The 23,307-nt window shown below is 40.5% G+C and overlaps 5 protein-coding genes across 6 annotated transcripts; 1 reads left to right on the top strand and 4 right to left on the bottom strand.

Annotated features, from left to right (window-relative positions):
• Positions 1-1,266: 1,266 nt before the first annotated feature.
• On the bottom strand, positions 1,267-6,183 carry rab30 (RAB30, member RAS oncogene family). 2 transcript variants are annotated; one of them, XM_080503784.1, is made up of 5 exons: positions 6,070-6,183; positions 3,895-3,993; positions 3,721-3,804; positions 3,439-3,622; positions 1,267-2,951 (listed from the first exon to the last, which is right to left on the bottom strand). In XM_080503784.1, exons 2-5 carry the CDS (start codon positions 3,985-3,987, stop codon positions 2,701-2,703), a joined length of 612 nt encoding a protein of 203 aa, XP_080359910.1. In that variant the 5' UTR covers positions 3,988-3,993; positions 6,070-6,183; the 3' UTR covers positions 1,267-2,700. The 2 variants fall into 2 exon arrangements, with proteins under 2 accessions (XP_080359910.1, XP_080359909.1); XM_080503783.1 differs by lacking the exon at positions 6,070-6,183 and having other exon boundaries at positions 3,895-4,097.
• Positions 6,184-6,892: 709 nt separating this feature from the next.
• Positions 6,893-8,716, top strand: ndufc2 (NADH:ubiquinone oxidoreductase subunit C2). Its single transcript, XM_080512253.1, has 3 exons — positions 6,893-7,133; positions 7,643-7,786; positions 8,536-8,716. The coding sequence occupies exons 1-3, from the start codon at positions 6,995-6,997 to the stop codon at positions 8,583-8,585; spliced, it is 333 nt and encodes a 110-aa protein (XP_080368379.1). The 5' UTR covers positions 6,893-6,994; the 3' UTR covers positions 8,586-8,716.
• Positions 8,717-8,904: 188 nt separating this feature from the next.
• Positions 8,905-9,324, bottom strand: thrsp (thyroid hormone responsive; the record flags this gene model as incomplete). The annotated part of the gene is made up of 1 exon (XM_080508791.1): positions 8,905-9,324. One exon carries the CDS (start codon positions 9,322-9,324, stop codon positions 8,905-8,907), a length of 420 nt encoding a protein of 139 aa, XP_080364917.1.
• Positions 9,325-11,703: 2,379 nt separating this feature from the next.
• guca1c (guanylate cyclase activator 1C) lies at positions 11,704-13,220 on the bottom strand (the record flags this gene model as incomplete). The annotated part of the gene is made up of 4 exons (XM_080510946.1): positions 11,704-11,840; positions 11,941-12,028; positions 12,492-12,641; positions 13,026-13,220. 4 exons carry the CDS (start codon positions 13,218-13,220, stop codon positions 11,704-11,706), a joined length of 570 nt encoding a protein of 189 aa, XP_080367072.1.
• Positions 13,221-17,383: 4,163 nt separating this feature from the next.
• On the bottom strand, positions 17,384-22,738 carry c15h3orf52 (chromosome 15 C3orf52 homolog). The gene is made up of 7 exons (XM_080504848.1): positions 22,458-22,738; positions 21,559-21,636; positions 20,962-21,036; positions 20,736-20,868; positions 20,495-20,655; positions 19,620-19,690; positions 17,384-19,510 (listed from the first exon to the last, which is right to left on the bottom strand). Exons 1-7 carry the CDS (start codon positions 22,524-22,526, stop codon positions 19,330-19,332), a joined length of 768 nt encoding a protein of 255 aa, XP_080360974.1. The 5' UTR covers positions 22,527-22,738; the 3' UTR covers positions 17,384-19,329.
• Between the last annotated feature and the right edge of the window lie 569 nt (positions 22,739-23,307).

Genomic DNA, 23,307 nt, shown 5'->3' with positions numbered 1-23,307 from the left:
CCTTATGGGAACTGGAGTCCTTTACAGATTGGCTAACGTTAGAGATCGATACACTTCCGATATGGAGAACCGAAACAAGCATTTATAAACCCACGTAATTACAACCTGAAATATAACACATCCAGGTTACACTTGACAATTTATGTACACTGTATAAAGGGCTTTAAAAAGTACTCCAACAACCGGAAAATACGTCAGATGTCCGCGCTTCACTCGCAAATGTCATTAATTTTACCTTCTTTTTTTTTTTTGAAAAAGAGATTTAATTTTAGACACGATTCATATTCAGACATGAAAAATTATAATAAAAAAGATGAAATTGAACTCGAGATTTTGTTTTATAATCTTAAATCAGAATACCCGGAAGTGCCCCTTATCTATTAAAATATATCTAACTATCTATCTATATCTATTTATATATATAGATGCATTTAAAAATAGAAATGTAACATCTTTATAAATCACCTCTTTATCACTTGTGGACTAATAACATACACACGACAAGGTTTCAAGTCTTTAAAGATTGTAACTATTTAAGTTATGGCCTTTGTTTTTAAAAATATATGGAAAAATCTTTTGAAGTAACAATGCCATCTAATATCTTCATGTGCTGTGTAGTATTTATTCCATGGCTCATCAGTTAATATCACCATGAAGTATTTTAGTTTATCTGCAATACATGTAAAATATATGGAAATACACATGTATTTGTACTCATGGAATCATGTAAGTATAATTTATTAAAGAGATATTTGCCTCGATTTTGGGATGAAATGAGCACGGTGATGTGTATAATTTTAATGTTATATGGAATCAAAACTACATATTTCTATAAGTTGTCACATATTTGATACAATACACCTGTATGTCAAAGTCTAAATGGAAGAAGTCAGTCTCTGTTCAAATACATTCTGAACTAAATAATTGAAGGTTTTTCTCTCTTACTATTAATCAAATTGTTGCAGAAACCTCAAGCGTTTGCTGGTTTTTGTGTGATGCACCCGGCAAACTAATTAGATTGAATTATTTCACAAGAAACTGACCACAAGCTGTGTCATAAAAGAAACCTCATTCAATAATATTAAATAGCTAGTTTTATTGACTTTTACATGAATAATAATGGTTAACTGTATTTCCTTTGTGTGACCTTGTTCTAGGGTTCGAGTGTGAGACAAAAAAATATCAGTCAAATATACAGTATCTTCTATGTCGTTAGCTCGAGAGTTAACTCCAGATAAGACAAAACAAATGCACAGAAATGTAGTGTAATTATTTAATGTTATACAGAGTATTTAAGGAATATTTTGTACACATAAAGGAAAAAAAGCACAACATCCCATAGTTTCCTTAGATTCTCCCATAGTGTTGACAGGAACATTCAAGGAAGGGATTAGCCATGAGTAGCTGCTGTCAAATGTAAGACAAAAGGCAAAAAACCTAAAGGCTCACCGGTTTTACAAAGGGATTACTGATATTACATAAAAGCAAAGTGCCGAGATGTATTACAGTACTAAGTCTGTACAACAAAAGACAAAATGTTACAACAAAAGTAAGTGTGCAGTAAATGGCATTGTGCAATACAGTACATTACAGTTATGGCAAATATCTGAAAAGATTAAGTTAGACACTACAAATCATGGCTAAACATGCTGAACAATTGGGAGGAAATCTCACAATAAAAGCATATGAACTACAACAAGTCATACGAAACTACATGAACAAAGTCAACCAAACAATTTCATGGCTCGGGAGCAACAACAGAGGCAAAAATATCTACGTCTAATGGATGACAGAAAGAAACTGCAGAGAGTCAAAAAGTTTGGTTAATTAAGCCGTTTGTAATTTCTGCTAATGTAAGCTTTTCCAAGAGCTTCAAACTAAAAAAAAAAAAAAAGAAGCAACCACAAGCACCGCAAGGACACAAACAAAAATGGCGGCGTCACAGAATACTGTAGCATTTCTATGTTTCAGTTCATGTTACTCCACATGAAACATTTTAGCAGCATGTAAAAAAAAAAAAAAAAAAATCTATTGGAAACAAATATTTCACAGTATGTAATGACAGGTGCAAATGATTCAGAATGGAGCGAGGAATATTAATATGCAGAATAAACTGTAGTGGAAAATACATGATTGTGCATCAGATTTGAGGGTAGGTTTGTCAAAGCTGTCGCTCTCGTTTTTTTGTTGTTTTCTTTTTTGCAATTTGATCTACACTAAAAGTAAACATGTTGTTACCGCTCACCAGTAACCTCTAATGATCATGACCTGGAATCTGTAGCAAAATACCTGGCAGACCTTTTTTTATTTTTTTCTCTCTCCACTCCCGTAATTCTGCTGGTGAATATTGACGTTCAATGAAAAAAATGGATGCTAAAACCCAAACTTGAAAATCCTGCTGTTTCATCATGATGCAGATACAAGTGAGCCCTAGATTCCTGGAGACTCTCTACATCCTGTCAAACTGAGGGTAATGCGCTCCATAATGGCAGAATTTTGAAATGCTTAATCCTGGAAGGCCAGAAAAAAGTAGACTAACTCCCCCTGTACAGCTTTTTAAAAAAAAAGAAGAAAAAAAAGGCATGGGACTAGAAAAAGGTGGCGTTCTGCCATCTTAGTGGGACGGAGGCATTGGGGCTGAGCCGTCTACCCTCAACAGTCAATGGCTACTGAGTGACCGCAGCCGGAAGGCGAAGCTCTCTAATTGAGGCTGCAGCAGCTCAAGTAACTGATGGTTTTACCCTCGCCAGGCATCGGGGCAGTGTCATTGTTATCCAGCTTGTTCTGCTTGGCTTCTCGAATCAGTTCGCAGGCCAGGTCAAGGAAAAGTTTCTCCACATTGTCGGACTCTTTGGCCGACGTCTCCAGATACAGCATGCTCTGGGCGTCGGCGAAGTCTTCGGCCCTCTGCCTGAGGACCTCCCTCTTCTCTGCCAGGTCTATCTTATTACCTGCGGCGCATAAAAACAGGAATCAGCAAACACATTTTTTTTTTTTGTTTGTTTGTTTGTTTCAGAAAGGTTTCAGGGTTACAGAGCAACGCTGTGAAAAACGATGTTCCGTTTATATGGTAATGGCGGAATCACTGAAAACTCCGTTGTTTTCACGTTGGGCCTCTAGTGGGTGCTGAGTCCCAATTATGCGGTGACGGAATCAAAAAGTTCCACCTTGGAAGCCCCTTTTTTTAAAAAGTTGCATCTTCAGTGGCTCCGAGCACTATTGTCATGAAAAGCACTTTAAAAAAAACAAAACAAAAGCTTGGAGTTTTCACTTGAAAATGTGTAAATAGACCCTTAAATTCTCGCTGAGCAGCATTCTGGGTTTAACAAGACCAATCTGGTGCATATCAAACAGAGGACACAGAGAATTTGTAAGAATTCACACACAAAAAAAAAAAATAATCGATTCGATGAAATGTGGAGGGTAACCATTTCTTACCGACTAATATAGTCACCACTTGGTTGTTGGCATACTGTTCGATTTCCCTCAGCCACTCTGGAAGGCACCTGAAGGAGTCCTCACAGGTAATGTCGTACGTAAGAATGAGGGCGTTGGCACTACGGTAATAACTCTGAGTAATGGAGCGAAATCTCTCCTGTCCGGCTGTGTCCCATATTTGCAGCTAAAAAAAAAACACATGCACAAAAAAAACAAAACCTCAATCGATTTCAACCAAAACATTTCTCCTTAAACATATCATGTGACTCAATTTCCCAGTACCTTGACCTTCTCCCCTTTGATTTCCACAGTTTTAATCATGAAATCTACTCCGATAGTAGCCCCTTGTCCAGGTGGGAAAAGGCCCTAAAATTAGAAAAAAAACATGTCGTGTAATACCGTGATATCCTATACGTCAGCGAGGACACACACATATAAACACAGACAAATACCAACCTGAGTGAAGCGCCGGACGAGACATGTTTTCCCAACGCCAGCATTTCCTATGAGAACTATCTTGAACAGGTAGTCATAATCTTCCATGCTCATACTCCACTGTGAGAAAGCAGAACGCAAAAGCAACAAGTAATGAGTGAAGAGGCTGATCTGAAACACGGCGTCTGGCTGAAAGCCCCGCATTTGTCTGACGTCTGCTGCCACGCCTCTGAAATCCCACTGAGAGCAAAGCCAGGAGGCTGATGACACGGCAGCATGTCGAGAAACACAGATGACGCTTGATGTCACACATGCTGCAGAGTCTGGGGGGGGGGGGGGGGGGGAGTAGGGACGTGACCTGGTTTCATTTTTTTCACGACTGGCTGCATGAAAAGAAATCTATCAAGGGGCACACTGGGAATACACCTTTTCACCTTTGTACTTTTCATTGTGGGGTTCGTTTATTTTCAACATGCTCAAATCTGTGTGTGTGTGTGTATATATATATATATATATATATATATATATATATAAAACGAGTGATGCACCTGTTTGAGAGTAATTTTTCAGACTGTTGATTTAACAATCGTAGCAACAACGAGTAAGGCTTTGTTTATAATGACAACGTTTCAAGTGAAAACGCAGTTTTTGCATGTCACTTGCAGAAAAGTAAAATGCCGCTGGACGTGGCCCGACGCGGCGCCCTCGGGTGCTTCACTCTCTCCGGACCGGAAAAAAAAAACACGTACGGACTAAAAACACGCAGGGTGGGTAGTGACCGTCGCTTTACCCATCCTTCTGGAGGGTGTCAATGTCTTCTGGACATCTGTCGAGTCAGCAGTTTTCCCCATGATCGTGTGGCCTACTGACCCCGACTGAGACCATTTCAAGGCTCAGGAAACCTTTGCAGGTGTTTTGAGTCAATTAGCTGATCATGGTGTGACACCACGACTTTCCAAAACTGAACTTTTCCACAATATTCTAATTTTCTGAGACACTGAATTTGGGGTTTTCACTATCTGTCAGCCACAATCATCAACATTTCAAGAAATAAACGCTTGAAATATTTCACTCTGTGTGTCAGGAGCATAAATCACTTATGGGTTTGACTTTCTGAAACAAGTGGCAAAAATGATTGAACATTTTCATGATATTCTAATGGGACATTGTTGAGACTTTAAATACTGGAATGCGTTAACTTTCCATCAGATAGTCCAGTCTCATCATCGTTCATCATCTGCACAAAGCAAACATTGTGCAGTTTTGAAGGATCAGTCATCATTTTGGAGGAATCGAAACTATGTATGCTGCAACCAGGGGTGAAGAGTAATACTCACATGAATGTAAGTAGTCGTTAGGGTGATTGTATTTTCTAATACATCATTTCACACATTTTATCTACATTTTTGGAGCCAGTAAAATTTATATTTTAATTATTTGTTATCAACAAGCTATTTAAATAGGCTTTTTTTTTTTTTTTTTACATGTGTTTTCCTTTTCTTAAGCTGAATAAAATGACTTGGTCATAAAGCATCCATACAGTAATTAATACTCTGAAAGTAGCAGGAGTTATACTTTGAAAACTATTAGTAAGCGTTCATTTTGTGCATGCAACTGCTAGAGCTGTTTCTTTGTTCATTGTCTAAAAACAAGTGAACATCATTTTTTTTTTTTTTAAAGCGAGTAACGTAGCGCTGCAGTACCGTTACTTGTGCTCCGTTACCGGGATGGAGAGCCGGCCTGTGCGTGCGTAAAACTACGTGACTGTTAGAAAAAAAAACACTTTGTAGCAAACTGTTGCTCCCAGAAAGGTGAAGGACGAGAATCTTTTAAACACAATCCGATTCGAGTCAATCCCATTCCCGAGTCCATAATTAACCCCGCTTGCATTTAAAATGACATTCCTCCCTGTGTCGCATTTCATTATTTAAGCTTGAGTTTGGTCGATGAAGCAGAATAAAATAAATCCTTTTTTTTTTTTTTTTTCCCAATGGATAATAATCCCTGAAATGAGCGTCACGCCGCGAGTTTTAGTTGAAATGTGATGAAGAGTTGGGAGCCATCAGGACGGAGCTAGCAGCTGTAGCATCGAGCAGCTACCGAGCAGGGATTCTGGCCATTTTGACTCTTCAGTGCGAAAATGAAGGAGGAGGAAAATAATCCGAGTGGGTCCGAGAGAAGCAGTTTAACACTCACCACAAACACCGGGAGGCACAGCCCGGGTTTCAACTACACCGTATGCATAGGTCACCTCTTCAGATGCTGCTGCTGCTGCTGCTGCTGCTGCTGGGCAGGGTGTGTGTGTGTGTGTGTGTGTGTGTGTGTGTGTGTGTGTGTGTGTGTGTGTGTGTGTGTGTGTGTGTGTGTGTGTGTGTGTGTGTGTGAGAAGGAGGAGGAAGACGATGATGTCATCAGTTGACATGCAAACTATCCCACTCCATCCACTTACTTTACTTCTATTTTATTTTATTTTATTTTATAACATTTTTTAATTGGTTGACTTTTTTATGAATATATTTCGTTTATTGTTATATTTCAGTCATTTAATTGTATTTATTTTATTCCATATATTTTGTTGTCTGTCTGTTGTATATTTGTGATATACAGTAGATTGCATCATGATGATACTATTCTGTTCTATTTTAATAAAATACAACTACTACTAGTAATAATAATCATCGTCATCATCATCATCATCATCATCATCATCATCATCATCATCATCATCATCATGCCATTATTATTTTCCTCCCACAGTCCAAAAATGTGCATGTGAGGTTTATTGATGTGAATATGAGTGTTTGTGATTGTCTCTGTGTGTTTGTTCTGTCCAGGGTGTGTCCGGTCTTCCGCAGAAGTGATTTGTACCTTTGATTTGCTGAAATTTAATTTTTTTTTTTTTTTTTTGGAAATGTGTTTTTATTTTATTTCGTCTCTAGGAGGCAGCATTACATTTTATCTGGTTGAAAACGTAAGGTAGGAACTACATACACTCTTTTGTTCCGCCCGGACAGTTTAGTCGTTTGCTCGTGCGTCCTTGACTTCCTACCGGAGGTGATAGCTGTGAGCAGGCGGCGGGAGGTCACTTCAAACTCGCCTTTTGGCCGCTGTTAGTGTCGGTATGGGGATCTTTCCAGACGCGGGGAAGGGGCTGCCTCCTCCGGGGGTCGTGAACAGGAATTCGGTGTGGCTGTCCGCGGTGGGTTGGGCCACGGCGATGCTTCAAAACGCCATCAACCACAGGCCACCGCTCAAGTCAGGTTAGCATTTTAGCATCTTTAGCAGACGTTTATTCTAAACTTATTTGTACAAATACATGCTTTAAAATGCATATAGGTCATTGGAATTGTATCTCGTGTTATTGCAAACTGATGCTCTTAAACCTCAGCTGTATTCCTGCAACAACAACAAAAAAGTCAGCATACAGGACTGGGACAAGTCGGAGTACTTTAACAAGATGTTTTGACTTGACAAGATCAACACGAATAACATGGCTTTCAATCTTGACTCCATCTCACGTAAGAACGGTTTCAGCCCGAAATCTGGCTGCAATTATGGAATCTGAAAGTCACCAGCCACATTACAACAATAACAACATAGCTGCTACCTGCACTTCATTCGAATCTGATAAAGAAAGCAAGTTTTTTTCCCCCCAGCATTTGACCTCGTATATTACATTTTTGTGTCGAGCCTTTAAGAACCTGCCACTATCCTGGAGGGCTATTGCGTCTGTGCTTAAAACTGAAATTCTTCTGTTCTCTCTTCTCAGGCGTTCACCGGCAGGCACTGCTGGCGACCATCGGCTGGTTCATCGGCTACCACGTCACGAAATATGAAAACTACACCTACGCCAGACTTGATCGAGATATGAACGAGTACATCAGACTCCACCCAGAGGAATTTGCACAAAAGGGTAAGACAGTTAGAAGGAGCCACGAACTAAAAACTTTTTTTTAGGATATTAGTTGATTACAGAGAGGACTTTTGAGTTAGTTCATATATTTATCTGAATTATTGGTTTAAATAGGGTTAAAATATCTATATAAGTTTATTTGGTTTCACTTATTTGTATGTTCAAATATGAATAATTCTGAATAATGAATTTTATTGATTTTAAAAAATATATATTTTATTGCACACACTTTCTTTCATTCCAATATCATTTGAATTTTCTCTAGTATTTATTTTCTGTTTTTTTTCCTTCAGTTCACTTTGTGTGAATTGAATAATGTTTTTAATGTAAATGTATAATATTTACTTACTTTGTTCCTTGTATAGTGACCTACATTTATTTAACAAGGAAATCCCATTGAGATGATCTATCTCTTTTACACTCTGGCTCCATAAAACAACCACATGATGCAGACAAAATACAACAATTTAAGACCAAATAAAACACCAGTGACATTCCTCCTTTGTGATACTCTTAAGGTCATGAATGGAAATGTGGCAGCTTAGTATAAATGCTTTTCTGTCTATCAGCTCATGTGACCGTGCTCCGTTCTGTTCAAAAGTCACATTTGATAAGTTTAGAATTGTTGTTAAGTTTAGAAACTCTACACCGTTTGCTCGTTGACTCATGCAGGGCTGCAGTGTGTGAGATGTTATTTTCTGTGCTTATGTAACCACTTGTGTGTGTGTCTTTTTTTTTTACATGACCAGAGAAAAAGACCTTTGCAGAGATCGTGGAGCCTTTCTATCCTGTGCGCTGAGCGCCAACTACCTGCTGGGATGGAAAACAACACCTGCAGGCATCAGTTGGCCTCCAGCAGCCTTTTTTTCAAACTTTTCTGTCATGTGTCCTGTGAAATATGTAAATAAAAAAAAAATGCATAAGTCACCCTTTCACTTGACCGTCTGCTTCGTTGGATTAGAAAACAAAGAGTCAATTGGCTGGGGTTTTTTTTTTGGCAACGCACATTTATTCCTGACACACAACACAATGTTAAAGCATGAAAACACCAAGTACAAGCAAGTCAGACATTAGAGGGTTTGTTCGTTCTCCACAGGGGTTGGGTTCTTTGGGTGCTCTCAGTTTGACGCTCCAATGATGTCCATGTATTTGTCCGTGAGGCTCTGAGTCTTCTCGGTGAGCTCGCCCATGACTGCAAACAGGCCCCTCAGGTGGAAGTGGAACCGGCTTTCAGGATCTGAGCCCAGCAGCGGCTCCAGCTTCCTGTTGAGCGCCATGTGGCTCTTGGCCTTGTGCTCGTCCGTGTGCGCCAGGCCGCTCTCCGCCGCATTCCTGATGGCCTTGAGCATCTGGTAGTTGCCGTAGAGGTCGTGGCCGGCCTCCTCCGCTGCCTCGCTGTCCCACGCTTCGTCCAAGGGCACGTCCCGCAGCAGGCTGGGCAGCAGGACGGTCTGCTCCATGTCCCTGACTGCTGAGGAGTATCGCCTCAGGGCCAGCTGCAGGCTGCTCTTGTTGAGTCTGATGTCGACCGACTGCATGCTTTCAAGTGGAAAGTGACCTGCTGTGCTGGTCCGGTCTGGAGGAGGAGGTGTGCAGAGCGAAATGTCGAGGGCAGACATCGAGGTTTATATGACGCCTCCAGGTGGGACGATCAGTGCGGTTACACAACTGCATCATCCGATACTTGTAGGATGATACATCAGGGTGCTATGTGGAGTCAAACTCCTTATCAGTGTTTGAGTTACACACCCATAGTTCTTCATGTCTGCATGCTGAAATGACCTGCTGTCAAATCATTAACCAGCAAACCCTTTTTATTTGAATAACCTCAACATGTGAGGACTTTGTGGTTGGAAATTGTCTAATTTACCCTTGAAATGAGGTGGGGAATGTCACGTTGAGATAGTAGCTGTGAGGCTTCAGAGCGGAGATAAACAGTACTCTTGTTCATTAATCATAAATATTCAAACAGAAAAAAATGGTGCATTCGCATTAATTTGTCAAGATAATTTAAATACATAATTGATCCAATTGGCTTTAGAGTGTTTGAACTCCAGGGAGGTCAAAATTGTACAAAATCTAGCCGATACACGTTAAAGGTTTAAGTTTGTTTCTGTTCGCGTCCAGCAGAAATCAACACCAGCTCTCCAGACTGCCAGACAGTCTGTCTTTCTTCTCGAGAAGATCGCTGTGCTTTTCAATATCATCAGAGTCTTTAAAAATACATCGTTGTATGGCTGCATCAAAAACCTTTACTTATAGATTTAGGCAGCACAACTTGTGCTTCTTTGTAATAATCTTTGTAATGCATGTTTCTTACACTAAAAATGGAAACAATCAGATTTTCCAAAAGTTTAAATGCTAAGAAGCTTGACAACAGAAGGTAGTAAAGTCCATACAATCCATACAACTGCAAAGGTTCTGGGAAGTTTTTGGAGTCTTTATCATGATGAAATCAAATAAAATGACTGTTTCTCTTCTTGTGTCTCTGTTGCTTTCGGGTTAGGAGATGAATGTGCTATTTTTATCCAGTGTGACGTAATTCATTTGAGTAACGACGCAGCATCTCGAGGAGCACCTCGCAGCTGCTGAGAGTCGCCTTCAAACCTTTCCAGGATGGTCTGTGACTCGGTGTCTGTATCTTTTCGCCGTGTGCTGCTGGATTATCAGCAGTCCATCACTGATCAAACACACGCTCACGTTCACAATGTCGGCCGTTTAGGGTCACCAGCGAACCTCACATGCGTGTTTTCGCACCGTGGGATGAAATCGGGAGTTCATGCAATGCATGCAAACGCTCTGTGCATGTTCGAGTCTTTCCATGAACGTACACAGAGTTTGCACATTCTCCTCGTTTTGTGCACGAGTTTTCTCCAAGCACAGAGAGAACAATGTCAAGAATGCTAACCACTACATCAGGATCTCTAAAAGTTCTATTGTTTAAAATTGAAGTCATGTTTTCCCTTTTGCTGGCCGTGTTCATTTTAAATGAACAATTCCTTGCTAATTCTCCGGTGGGTGCCTCGATACGCCTTCTTCTGGCGCAAACTGGTATTGCAAGATGGAACGGGGCTGGGAAAAGATAAAAATCTTGCCGACTTTGGTAGAAGCACGATAAAATTGTCTTGGAAATGAAATTGTGACTAGTTTGTATTTAAGGTTTTACCTACGTAGCTATATATTGTAGCTTCAAAATTGTGCATTAAAGCTTTCGTAATCGTGAAGAAAAGCCAACAATAGGATTGAATCTAGAAACAGGAAACTTTTTTTTTTAACAAAACCATTGTATTAATTTTAAGGCAACATTGAACTTGTAACAGCACAAGACATTGTGAAGCATTACATCTCCTGTACACAATGACATTTTAGTTGCAACATGTGTAATCACTTAGTGTACCCTTTAACAGATCTGTGAGAAAAGAAAAAGAAAAAAGAAAAGGTATTTCTACTTCTGTAATGCTAATAGAAGTTTGCAAACTAGGCAGGTTTGAGCAGTTCTATCTGAAGTGAAACTGTAAACCACACGTTCAGTTAAAAGTTGATACAGGATCCCAATACTTGTGAACCATCTTGGACTGGAGCGATCTTCTCTGACTCCTCTGTTACATCTTCTGCAAATGAAAAGGCCCAAATATCATTCCGGGGACCTGAACTCAGATGTGACCCTTACCCGGACTCGCCCACTTCCTGTTAAAGTGTTTCCCACTTCGACGCAACTGAACGTAACTCAGAAATGTCAGAGCATTGTCGAGTCAAGGGCTGATCTTTCCACTTCGCTCTGCAGATATCCACATTAAACTGCTCCGTCAGTCCGGTCACTTCAGTCTGTGCGGTCTGAGATGGGAGCTTGGCTCTCTGTCGAGTGCAATTCAGTCTTCACTTGGTGCGATCGCTGCTCTCCACGCGATCCACCGTCCTCACTGTATCCCGTTCTGTGGTTGGCCTTTGATGATGATTTCTAGCACGTGGGTCAGATCCATCATCTTGGTGAGCATTTCCATGATGTCAGGATGTTCCTTCGCCCCACTGATGAACTCCTCCAGCGTCAGCTCCCCTGAGGAGATGGCACAAGCATTAAAACGCATCCCGAACTCTCTGGAAACTTGAAAGACATCCAAAATTCTCGATGACATACTAAATCATTCGTTTCTTACCTTCTCCGTTGACATCGATTTTTTCATATATGAGAGTCACAATCTCTTCTGGAGGGACTTCATAAATTCTTGTGATGTCTTGAATGGCCTGAGAGGAGAGTTTACAGAGGTTACTTAAGGGGACTTGCAGCGGATTATCAGTTTGAAGTAATGCTGTGCTCGTCTTAAATTCACCAGCTGAATTGGAACAACTAAAAAGGACATGTAATGGATTATTGCTTTGAATCTGCCTTTCATCGGATTGAGCTGTAGGAATGTGGATTTCGTCCACCAAGGCTGAGACAAAGTGTCTGGATGTGTTACAATATATGACTACAAATGGGTCAAAAGGTGTCTGTCAGGTAGAGTGATTACGGTATGACTTTGTCGGTTGGTGAATGAGGTCACAGAGAAGATGGCCCTCAGAGTATAGGTGTTATTTAAGTGGGCCATGGATTAGTTTGTCGCCCCCAGTTCACAACCAGTTGAATACATTTCCGTTCCTTCAGGGAAAATCTTTCCGAGAACCGCGAGCTGAGGATCACCTCGTATGCAAAGAAAATATACCGCACCTTAAATATGGTCTCCAGTTCCTCCTTGTCAATCTTTCCATTGCCGTCTTGATCGAAGAGCTTGAAGTACCACTTTAGCTTCTGATTTATTTCTCCTTTCAGCAATAAACTTATGGCAGCAATGTACTCCACAAAGTCCAAATAGCCGTCCTGTGAACACAACAAAGAGGACATTTACTGTACATCTCTTTTCACACACTGCTCTATTAAAATATGTCACGTTTGGTTATATTCATTAATTTCAGCGCTGCAAAAAAAAAAAAACGATACCGTCAATTCAGATTTCTAATTAATTACATTTTGTGTAACTAACACAGCTTTGAAAAATAAGTGAATTCCTCTTTAAAATACTGTTTCTTTTAAAAGACAACACTTTTAAATCCTTTAACTTTATATCACATATTCAACTTTGTTAGTTTTTGGCATTACTGATGTGTTTCTTCAGAAAATGACAGAATCCATCTCGTCCAGTGTATCATGCCCCCCCCCCCCCCCCCCCCCTTTGAAAGACAAGTCCTGCAGGTGCCTTCTTACCCCGTCCATGTCAAAGGTGAAGAAGACCTGGTCCACATAACTGCTGGCCTCCTCCGTCATCCCGTTCATCTCCAGCATCGTCTTCAGCTCGAAGAGCGTGATGAGCCCCGACGGAGACTCCTTCATGAATTTTGTATACCAGTGGTGCATGTCCTCCTCCAGGATGTCGTCCAGGTTGGAGCCGTGGGCGCCCATTATTCCCCCCAAAGAAATCCTGCAGAAAGCCGCTGATCAAACCTGGACCGGAGAGGATTGAGAAGCAACTACCGCTCTGGACTTCAGCTGAAACCTCAAGCAACCACCACTTAATCTTTAAGTCTTGGGGAGGCCAAAAGGAGAGATAACCCCTTAATGGGATAACAGAAGTCTTCCAAGAACGTCATGACATTGCTTCCTGTATGACGGGAGTGGAGTTGAATGCCAACTTTCAGAGTGATTAGACTCTGATGTGGAGCAACAGAAGCTTGAAAACAATTAGACTTTCTATCTATCTATCTATCTATCTATCTATCTATCTATCTATCTATCTATCCATCCATCCATCTATCCATCTATCCATCTATCCATCTATCCATCTATCCATCGATCCAGCCGTACTTCCATCTGATACCAACCAAGCATGTTTGGGATGTGTAATGCATAGATGTTAGATGTGGATTGTTTTCTCAAGACACAAGATAAAATTATCCTTTCTGATAAATGTGAACCCCCACCCCCCAAAAAAAAATGCTTTTAATGTTTGTATTCTGTGCTGCAGCTTATTAATTATCCTTCGAAATGTATCAAATATACTTTGAAATCCAATCCTTCAAATCAATAAGGCTGAAAACAAAATTTGCCGTGGATGGGAGGTCCGGAACCATATGGACGAGTTGTCCAGGGTTGCAGTTCAAACAAAAAAGTTAGCTTTTTGTCTGGTCCTATGGATGATGAGTTGTCATTCTCCAAAATGAAGTTGATGACATAAAACCTTGAGGTACAACACTCTGGTCAAGTGGAAAAATGAACAAGACAGATAGAAAGATGGACTCTGCTGGTTTTTAATGGTTTTACTAAGGCAGTTTCTGCAGGGTGAACCTTTAAAGCCCCCAAGCATTCTTCTTCTTTTTTTTTTTTTTCTCAACTCTAATCAGAGTAATTAAAGACTCCGGTTTGGACGGGCCGATTAGATAAGAATAGTTGTGACGTCTGTTGCAAACGGGAGATAGTTGAAGAGATCTTGGCCAGGTGCGTCTTGGTGTGAATTAATTTAAGTTGAATAGGCCTGTGTTTCGCATGTGTTAAGGAGATCTGTCCAGATCTCCTCTGTTAACTCCCATCAGAAATCTACCTCCCACAGTGTTTAATGGTGTTAATGGCTTTGAATATAAGATAAGATTGAGACTGAGATTGATAACTCTAAATGCTAAATGGAAAGTCAAGGTGCACGATACAGCCATAGAGTTGCGTCGTGGTTAGCACGCTCACAATACAGTAAAATCCCCTGTTTGACTACAAGATTACAGGCCTGTTTTCCTTTTTCAGGTTTCTTCTCATATTACAAAAATATGTATTCGGGTGAGTTTGTGACTATTATTTGCCTGTAGGTGTGAATGAAAGTGAGTGCGTGTGAATGTGTGTCTGTTTGTATTTTGCCCTGTGGTGCACCTGTGACCTTTCAGGTCTTAATCAACAGTTGTCACTAAGCGGCTGCAGCCCACTGCCATTTTCAGAATCAATGCAAATAAGGGGCAGTCGCATTTGTACAACTGCCAATAAATCAGAAGGTTCTGACACTGCAATAAAAGGATTTAACCCCTGAGGGAGACTCTTTAGCTGTAATGCATAATCTCCAGTGGGACAGCACCACTTCCCAGTATTGCACCATGCCAGCTTAACGACTGCGCAGTCTGAGGCTGCGAATGGGGATGTGGGACGATCCTACACACGCATCTTGTGATGGATAACTACATGTTGAAGCAGCACTGTTGACCCACGGGTGACCCAAAGTGTGATCGGTCCCGAGGACTCCTGGAGATCCCTGGTAGTGGCGATCGAAGCTCAGAGGGCCTATTTCAGTAAATCTGCCTTCAGACGATTACTGTTTCCCAGAATAGGATTGAGTAGATAGACCACCACTGACTTCAGGAAACACAGGCATTCGGTACTTATTAGACGGTTCACTCCGCAGTATTGAAGGGGGCTGAATTATATCTGACTGCCGAAAGCCGATTTAGAGAAGTGTTTATTAAGAGCTTGACACCTGAAGAAAATATATTTTATAGCCTAACTGGACTCAGAAGGAGCTTAGGTCAACTAAACTCGGAATGAATTGCAGAAATCCACCTGGTTTCTCACAATATTTGCAACACTTGGGCAAGTGATTTTGGTTTTTCTGCAACAATAAGCTGTTTGTGTAACGTTGTGGCTAAATATTCCAACAACAATACTCAACAAATCATTTACGACTTGTGGTTTATTGAAATAGCCATATTTTGGAGTAATGCAATTGTGTTGCACATATTTTGATTTCTTGCATCATTTGTGGAAAAAAAACAAACACATGAAAAACTCTTTAGCTTATTTCTCAGAACCAACTTAACACTTCTTTAAGTATCAAAGAAAAACTAAACTCTTACAAAAGGGAGCAACTCAGTGTAAACTCTAAAACCAAGTTTTGATTTCAGCAGATTGGTCATCAACATCAAATTATCAAGTTGTTTTTCGGGCAACAAAAGCCTTTAAAGGATGTTCATAGGCTGTTGGTTGTTATTTTTTACCCCAATTTGTAATAATAATTATATTCCACTTTATTACTTGAAAATATAATTCAACAAAAAGAAAAACTAATTGTTGAGAAAAACGTATTAATGAATGTGAAAAATTGTAAAAAATAAATAAATACTGTACATACTTGGTAAATCATTTATTTTGCTATTCTAACATGCTTAGGGCTGCTTAACCTAAATAAGTACTGCTGATACTTTTAATAATAGATTTGTATAGATTTTGTGTTGCTGGGCTGATCAAAATGTTGAGCTGAAATCAAGAAATTTTCTTTCTTTGTTGTTTTAATTTACATCATTACCTGGAACTAAAGGGACGGATGTTACAACACATAGTGAAAAATAATCACACCTTCATATCCACCGTCAAGTTTTCCAGCCACTAATTAAGTTAAAATGGGCGTATTCAGTTGAACAAATGCTCATGAAGAACATGCAAACTGCACAACAAAAATCCCCCTAGTTTCAAACAAGAGGTGTTCTCCATTAACCAAAACAAAACAAAAAAAAAACCAACCTGTCACAGAATTAAAAAATAGCAATTGTGATGTCAGAGGTTTTGTACTAAACACGTTTTGCAACTTGAGAGTAATGCAGTTCATACATATAGATGTAGTTAGAGATGGGTCAAGGTACATTTTTAGTTGGTTATGGTGAATAATGGTGAGAGAAATTGGGCAAATAATGATATATTTGGGAAATTAACTTTTGTCCTCATCTTGCTTTTGCCTGCCAAATCAATTGTTTTTGTAAATGTGGTTCAGATGTCTCATTACTTTTCCTAATGTTTGGAAATGTCCCTTTGGTAACCAAGTTCTGATTTACTGACAGCTACGCTTACAACATTATTCCAACAGTTTGAATTTATTTAGTTTTATAGTGGGAAAACATACAGAACGATGCCTAAAATGTATTAAAGTAAAGAAAAGCTTAGTCTAATTACCTCCGGGATGGCAGAGTGGCTGTTCGTCATAAGTTTGTTATACAGATAATCAAAACCGTGATCTTATTAAAAGGCCAACAAATTGGTGTGATCAGTAAACAGTCTGACACAGTGAGTCATTAAGTGGACTTGATAAGGATTTAGGCATTTCAAGGTCTTAAGGGAACCAGAACTGCTGCATGTGTAACATGAACTCCCTCTACTGGAAACCTTAGAAAACAAAGCAGGTGAGTGGAAAGAAAACAGACACCTTCTTTACTGGTGAAATAATAATAATTATTAAAAAAAAACTTACATGAGGCACAAATCTAGAGTTTATTTGAGCGTGCACAAATGATTGTACCAACTAGACTAATTTGCCTGCAGGTCAGTAAAATTCAGATTCGCTCCTCTGCTTTATTCAAATGTCTCCCTCTGGTAATGCAAAGGGATTTGGTACAGATATGCAAATATAAACACTTTCTTACTTGAAATACACTCCGTAGTTTTTCTTATGTATAAATAGTCAAATAAAATGAAGGCAAGTTAAAAAAAAAAAAAAAAAGGCACAGCAGTGACACTTGGGCGCTCGTGAGATTAATACATTCCAAGTTGAAAACGTATCATTTTAGTATTTTAGTTTCATAAAACGGTACAAACTCTGAAGATGATGTAGTCAGGATGCCAGGCCATGAGTTGGTTGGTTTTGTAACGAAACCAAACACAATTACACTTGTGTGTTGTGACCGTAGTTACACTTTGTAGTTTTAATTTGTACTGGGCAGTAGGAGATACAACGGGTACGTGCTTGCAGGTATCGGCGCTAGGAACACACAGTGCGCATGTCAGAACTACGGTGGCTTAGAAAGGCACATTAATATTACTGTAGTGTACACAGTCAATATTCTACAACACTGTAAACATTAACAATGTTGAGTACACAGACGTTCATATGGGGAAAAAAAAATCGGATTGTCATCACAGTGACTTATAACCATAAAACTACCAAGTCCCAGGAGAACATGGAGTGGGAGTCATGACACTCTGGAGGCAAACATTGTCGTTACTGTCCATCTACTGGGCACGTGCAGAAGAACTATTTTACCAAGGTGCTGCTGCAGTGGCGGCCCAAGGAATAAGCGAAGTAAGCGTTAGGGAACAACGGCACACCAGGGGGCAACCAAGAGCAATTAATAAAAATTGTTTACTATTTCAACCCTTTAAAATCAACATGTTTTCAACAGTTGTCACAATTTCAACACTCTGAATCTACATGTTTTCAAGAAATGTAATCATTTCATCAATTTGAATCATGTAGGTAAAGAGTTTTAAACAGTGTCTATGTTTTCAAGAGACTAAAACCAGTTCACACCATGAGACCATTTCAACTCTTTGAAAGTGAAGAGTTAAACCATTTTAACACTTTGAATCCACGTTTGGACGTGTTTGAACCATTTCAAAACTTTTAATTGACATGTTTTGCTGTCTGGGGTCTGGGGCTCGGTGGCTGGGGCCTTCTATGTCCCGCCGGGGTTGGTGGGGGGATGGCCCCCGGGGGTGCGGCGGGCTCCGCTGTCGGGGCTCCCTGCCCGCGTGGCCTGGGAGCGCTGCACTGGTCGGTCCCAGCTTGGGTCGGGGCCCGGGGCTCTGCGCCCTTTATCCTTCTCTTGTGGGCCCCCCACAATAATTGTTGTGGTTATTTTGGTTTTTTGCTCTGTTGTTGCTCAGGCTGGTCTTAATCTCATGGCAGTTGGAAAATATTTGGAAAATATTTAGATCACTGTGGTTAACGTATTATCAAAAAGAAAAAAATATATATGTAGCACTAACAAGGGTATTGTATGTATCTCCCCACCAAGTCTTTCTCTGTCTTTCCTTTCCTCTCCTCTATCCTTTCACCCTAACCGGTCCGCAGAATGCCGCCACCTCTGAGTCTGGTTTCTACAAAGTTTCTCCCTGTTGGGGGGAGTTTTTCCTTTCCACAGTTGCAAACACACCTGCTTGCTCATGTGGATATGTTGGGCTTTTCTATTTTCTCTATAAAAGCAAATTGGAATGACTGTAATGTATTTAAAAATGTCTTTCTTTTAATAAAAAAAAAAATCGACATGTTTTGAAATGTTGATCTACTCGCACATGTGCAGAATTCAGGACGATCACAGTAGTAGAGCGCAGTGAAACATTCCACCTTTGAGTCTGATCTTTAAAGAAGCTGTTTTCAGTGTCTCCGAGCACTGTTGCCGTGTAAACAGACCCCCAGGACACAGTGAAAGTTTTCCGTTTCCACCCATCGTTGCCGTCTTAAACCAAAAATAATACACAGGAAGACAGATTAAAATCTCAAGGCCACCGTGGAAAGTTGTATTTATCCTTCATTGGCATTGCAGTGCGGTTAGATATCGTTTAACCTGCCACAGATAACGCTCAACGAGATCATCCACATGACCCATATTCAAAATGTCTTTGTGCAGCCAAGGTGCACCGCTTCCTGTTGTGCACCACATGCAAAAAAAAAAAAAAATCAAAACAAAACAAATTATACATGGCAGCAAACCCACGAGAGGTTCAGGAAAGCACAGCAGACGACAGGCCCGGAAGTGTCGGCCGTCGGCTTTCTTTAAAACATGACAAGAGAAGCCGGATCGATGTAAGCCGGGTCAGACCCGGGCGTCTCCTGGTCGAACAGAAACTGTCTGAACACGTTGAACACCATCTCCCTGCTGACCACAAAGTGTCTGAGCGGCTCCTCCTCGGGCAGAACAAAGCTCAACTCGTAGTCGCTGATCACCGAACCATTTCTGTCCAGAGGTGGGGGGGGGGGAATAAATAAAAATAAAACAGGTTACAAAGTCTCGCTGGTTTCACACAGCAGAAATGGATAGGGGGGGGGGGGCACCTCATATTCACCTGAAAGTGGAGATCTCGGCCTTGGAGAAATATCGGCCCAGAGCAGTGGAGGCTTGGTAGAGGTCAGACAGCTGGAGGAATAACAAGACTTGCTTACTGTGATGTCTAATAAGAGAGAAGTGGAGTCACTCGGAGGTCATTTCAACAAACGACTCATCGGCACTCAAACACTTCCCTGTTATTTAAATTCCTCCTCCTGGGATGCCTATTCGTGCTTTTACTTCATTGAAAGTCAAGCTCCATCACCGGGCGCATCACCAAACACACCAATCACTACACCGTACCGTGCATTTGCCGGGCCGCTTCTCTTGCATGGCGTGTTTTAATGAGACCCTGAACCACGCTTCAGTTACTCACATTCGTTTTGTGGTTACTTCTGCATTATTATCGGATCGTTGATTAAACTTGAATTTTATTCCCTAATTGTTTCCGTTTCATGATCTTGTCTCATAGCGAGATTGTTGTATTTTTTTACTACAGTACATTTGTGTGTTTTAGTGCAACATTGTGATGCACAGTGTGTAGAATCAGATATGATAGTGTTCATTATACTGTATGCAACCTGGTGAAAGTGTCGGTCAGCAAATATCGGTAGTTACAAAGGTTGAGGACTGGAAGTGGAGGTTATTGTCAGGCAGGTTTTGTGTACACATTCAACAGATTCATGCAGGACAGCAATGCAAAGGAAAACCACATGGGCAACTCCATTTCCTGTTTTGCATGGGCAGGTTTTCTTCTTTGTATAAATGAAATGAATTATATCATTTGCATTGTTTTTAGAGGTACTAATAGGCATGTGTCAATGCAACAAACATACGGTTGTCATAGAAACGTCATCACTGCAACCACTGGATGTGTACGTGACTGAGCCAAACCTTGTCCTGAAGCTCTGCAGCGAGTTGCTGGCTCTTATTAGATGAAAGGTCGAACAGTTCCTGTGTGAAGACCATGTTTGGCATCTGGAAGCTCCCGTTGAAACGTCGCGGGACTTTAAACGAGGCGCGGTCGAACTTCTCATCCTCGTCCTCGTGGATCGCTGCTCAAAGAGAAGCTGGGGTTAAAGATCCAGAGAGGACTCCCGATAGAGCCGACGTCCCGATAAAACAATGACTTTACCCGAGCATAAGCACAGCGAAATGAGAATCACAGCCGCGATGATCACAATTAATAAGATGAAGATCATCCAGAGTCTGAATTTCCAGCAGACAATCTCATTCAGCTCGCGCTTCATCCTGCACACGGTGCTGTCCTGGAAACAGTGAAGCTGCATCAGTCAGATGTTCAAGGAATTTCAAGGACATTTTGTCTGGAAGACACCGCTCAAGAGGATGGACTTTCATACCTTATGAGGTGGGATTTCATGTTGAGCTTCTGCTGTGTGGGCAGAGGGCAGCGCTTCCACATTCCCTCTGACGCCCTGCACATCAAACACAGAGATGAAAGGAATCGCCTCGCTGCAGAGCAGGAATTCAGGCAGTGTCATTTTGTGCCGACAGCCAAGTGACCTCAGCGAGACACATGAGCTCATTTCCCCCAGAATGAACAGAAACGTTTCGGCTTCGGGGAGCACGTGACGTATTTTAGCTTTTTTTTTTTTTTTTTAAATCTAAATAAAGCAGGTCTGTCGCCTCTTATGAGGCCGTTGTTTGTCACACACCAGTTTGTATCTTAAGATTAACTTCCACATTTCTTGCAATTTCCAAATTGTCCATGTCTGATCTGCATGCAATGTATGTTTTAAAACATACCTATTGCTCTAATATCTGATACCCTGTTATATATATATATATATATAAACATATATGTTGCTTTGTGAAAATCAAACTTTTCTGATACGAAATACGCAAAAACAAAGTGTTTTCACGTAAACAAGGCCTAAAAACATACCTTGAGAAATGACACAAAACACCAGAAAAAAAGTTAACGACAAGAAGCTCACCTGCCCCTGAAGCAGCCTATCACTCTCCAGTACTTCAAGGTCCCCGTTGGGCAAACGGCCTCCGTTACCTATTTTTGCCTACAGAACAAAACACATTACAATAAAGATATATTTAGTATTTCAATACATTCTGTGTTTTAAGTAGCTGGAAGTGTGCACAATTCTAAAGGTAAAACACAAGACTTCATTATTCTCTTCATTGTTTGTTTGTTTTTTATTAATTTAGTCCAACCTTTTAGGCTTTTCACTTTACAGTATCTGCATTTTTTTTTTTTTATTTATGACAACTTGTTTTTTTAATTAATAAACATGTTGGGCTCGAGATTGAACTTCTTTCAGGAGAATTAGGTGAGACAGGTCTTTTTTCATATAACTGTGGAGACATCCCGTGTTTCCAGGTGCAATACAGACAAAGTCACGGGTATTTCTTCCCTCTCATCACAAAGCCAACCAGAATAATAACAGACATTAATTGATAACATTTTCACCAATCAGCTGGAGAATCAAATAACAGCTGGATTACTGCTAAATGGTATAAGTGATCATCTATTCAGCACTTTTCATAATTTCTTTAGCAAGAAAGAAAAAAAAAAAGGCAGCCCACTATAAGTTTACGAGACAAAGAGCACTAGAGACCATGGCAGCATTTCAAAGTTAACTTATGTGTCCAGAACTGGGAATGAGGTTCATGTCTCCACTGACCCAGATGAGGCCTATCAAACCTTCTTTAAAATTGTATGACAAGCAGTGTCTAATTAGAAAACTTGGTATCAAAGATAATAGACAAGCAAAAGCCTTGGATCACAAAAGGAATGTTAAAATCCAGTGTGTTCCAAGTTTTTTTTTTTTTTTTTTGTACACCTGTTAAACACAATAAAGTGATATGTCCCTGTACTCACCGGCTCATTTGGATAATGTGCGGCTCCATTAGTGGCTTGTTTCCTCAGCCCGTCCGGCTCAGAGTCCATACTGACTGAAACTATGTGACGGTGAGACAGAAGACTCACTCCTCCACCAGGAAGTGGCGGCCGAAGGCTGCCAAAAGTCCGAGGCGCCTTGAACGTCTCAGCTGCGGTTGAAATAACGACACAATTCCAGAGGAGAAGAAAGAAAAACCACAACAACCGAACAAACTAGAAACACGTGGTCGGATCCTGTGAGATAAAACATCTTCTTCCTCTTCCCCCAGAACCAGAGCGCCTCTCAGCTGACACTCAGCCAGGTAAGGGTGCCTGCGGGCTGGGTGTAGTTTCGGGGATGGGGGCGGGACGGAGGGGGTGGGGGTTGAGGGAGAAGACGTCACGACACGTAACTCCGCGAGCAACATTTTGACGTCACGTAAGACGCCGGGAACTTCACACTTACTCTTACCTCGGGTTGCAAAATTCCGGGAATTTTCAAACTTCCATGGGAATTAGTGCGAATTTATGGGAATTGACTGGAATTTATGGGAATAAAATGGGAATTTACCCAAATTGAAGGTTGGCCCTCAACAGGGGTCCGTGTATGTTTTGGTCAATAGATTTTTCGTAAAGAGTATTAAAAAAAAAAAAAAAAAACTTATTTGATTTTCAATTTAAAATTCAAAAATCAGAACTGAAAATTCACAAAATAAATTATACATTTAAGATTAATTTTGGATTTGAATTTTTTTTTTTTATATTGAAGCAGCCACTGTGGAGTGACGTTATACATACATATTTATTCTTACTTTACACCAATTTTAACAGCTTTATTTTTAGACGTAGT

This window comes from Blennius ocellaris (genome assembly GCF_963422515.1).
Source record: "Blennius ocellaris genome assembly, chromosome: 2".
NCBI classification, from domain to species: Eukaryota; Metazoa; Chordata; class Actinopteri; order Blenniiformes; family Blenniidae; genus Blennius; species Blennius ocellaris.
Note: the sequence above shows the minus strand (reverse complement) of the source record. Positions and strands in the feature narration are given on the sequence as shown.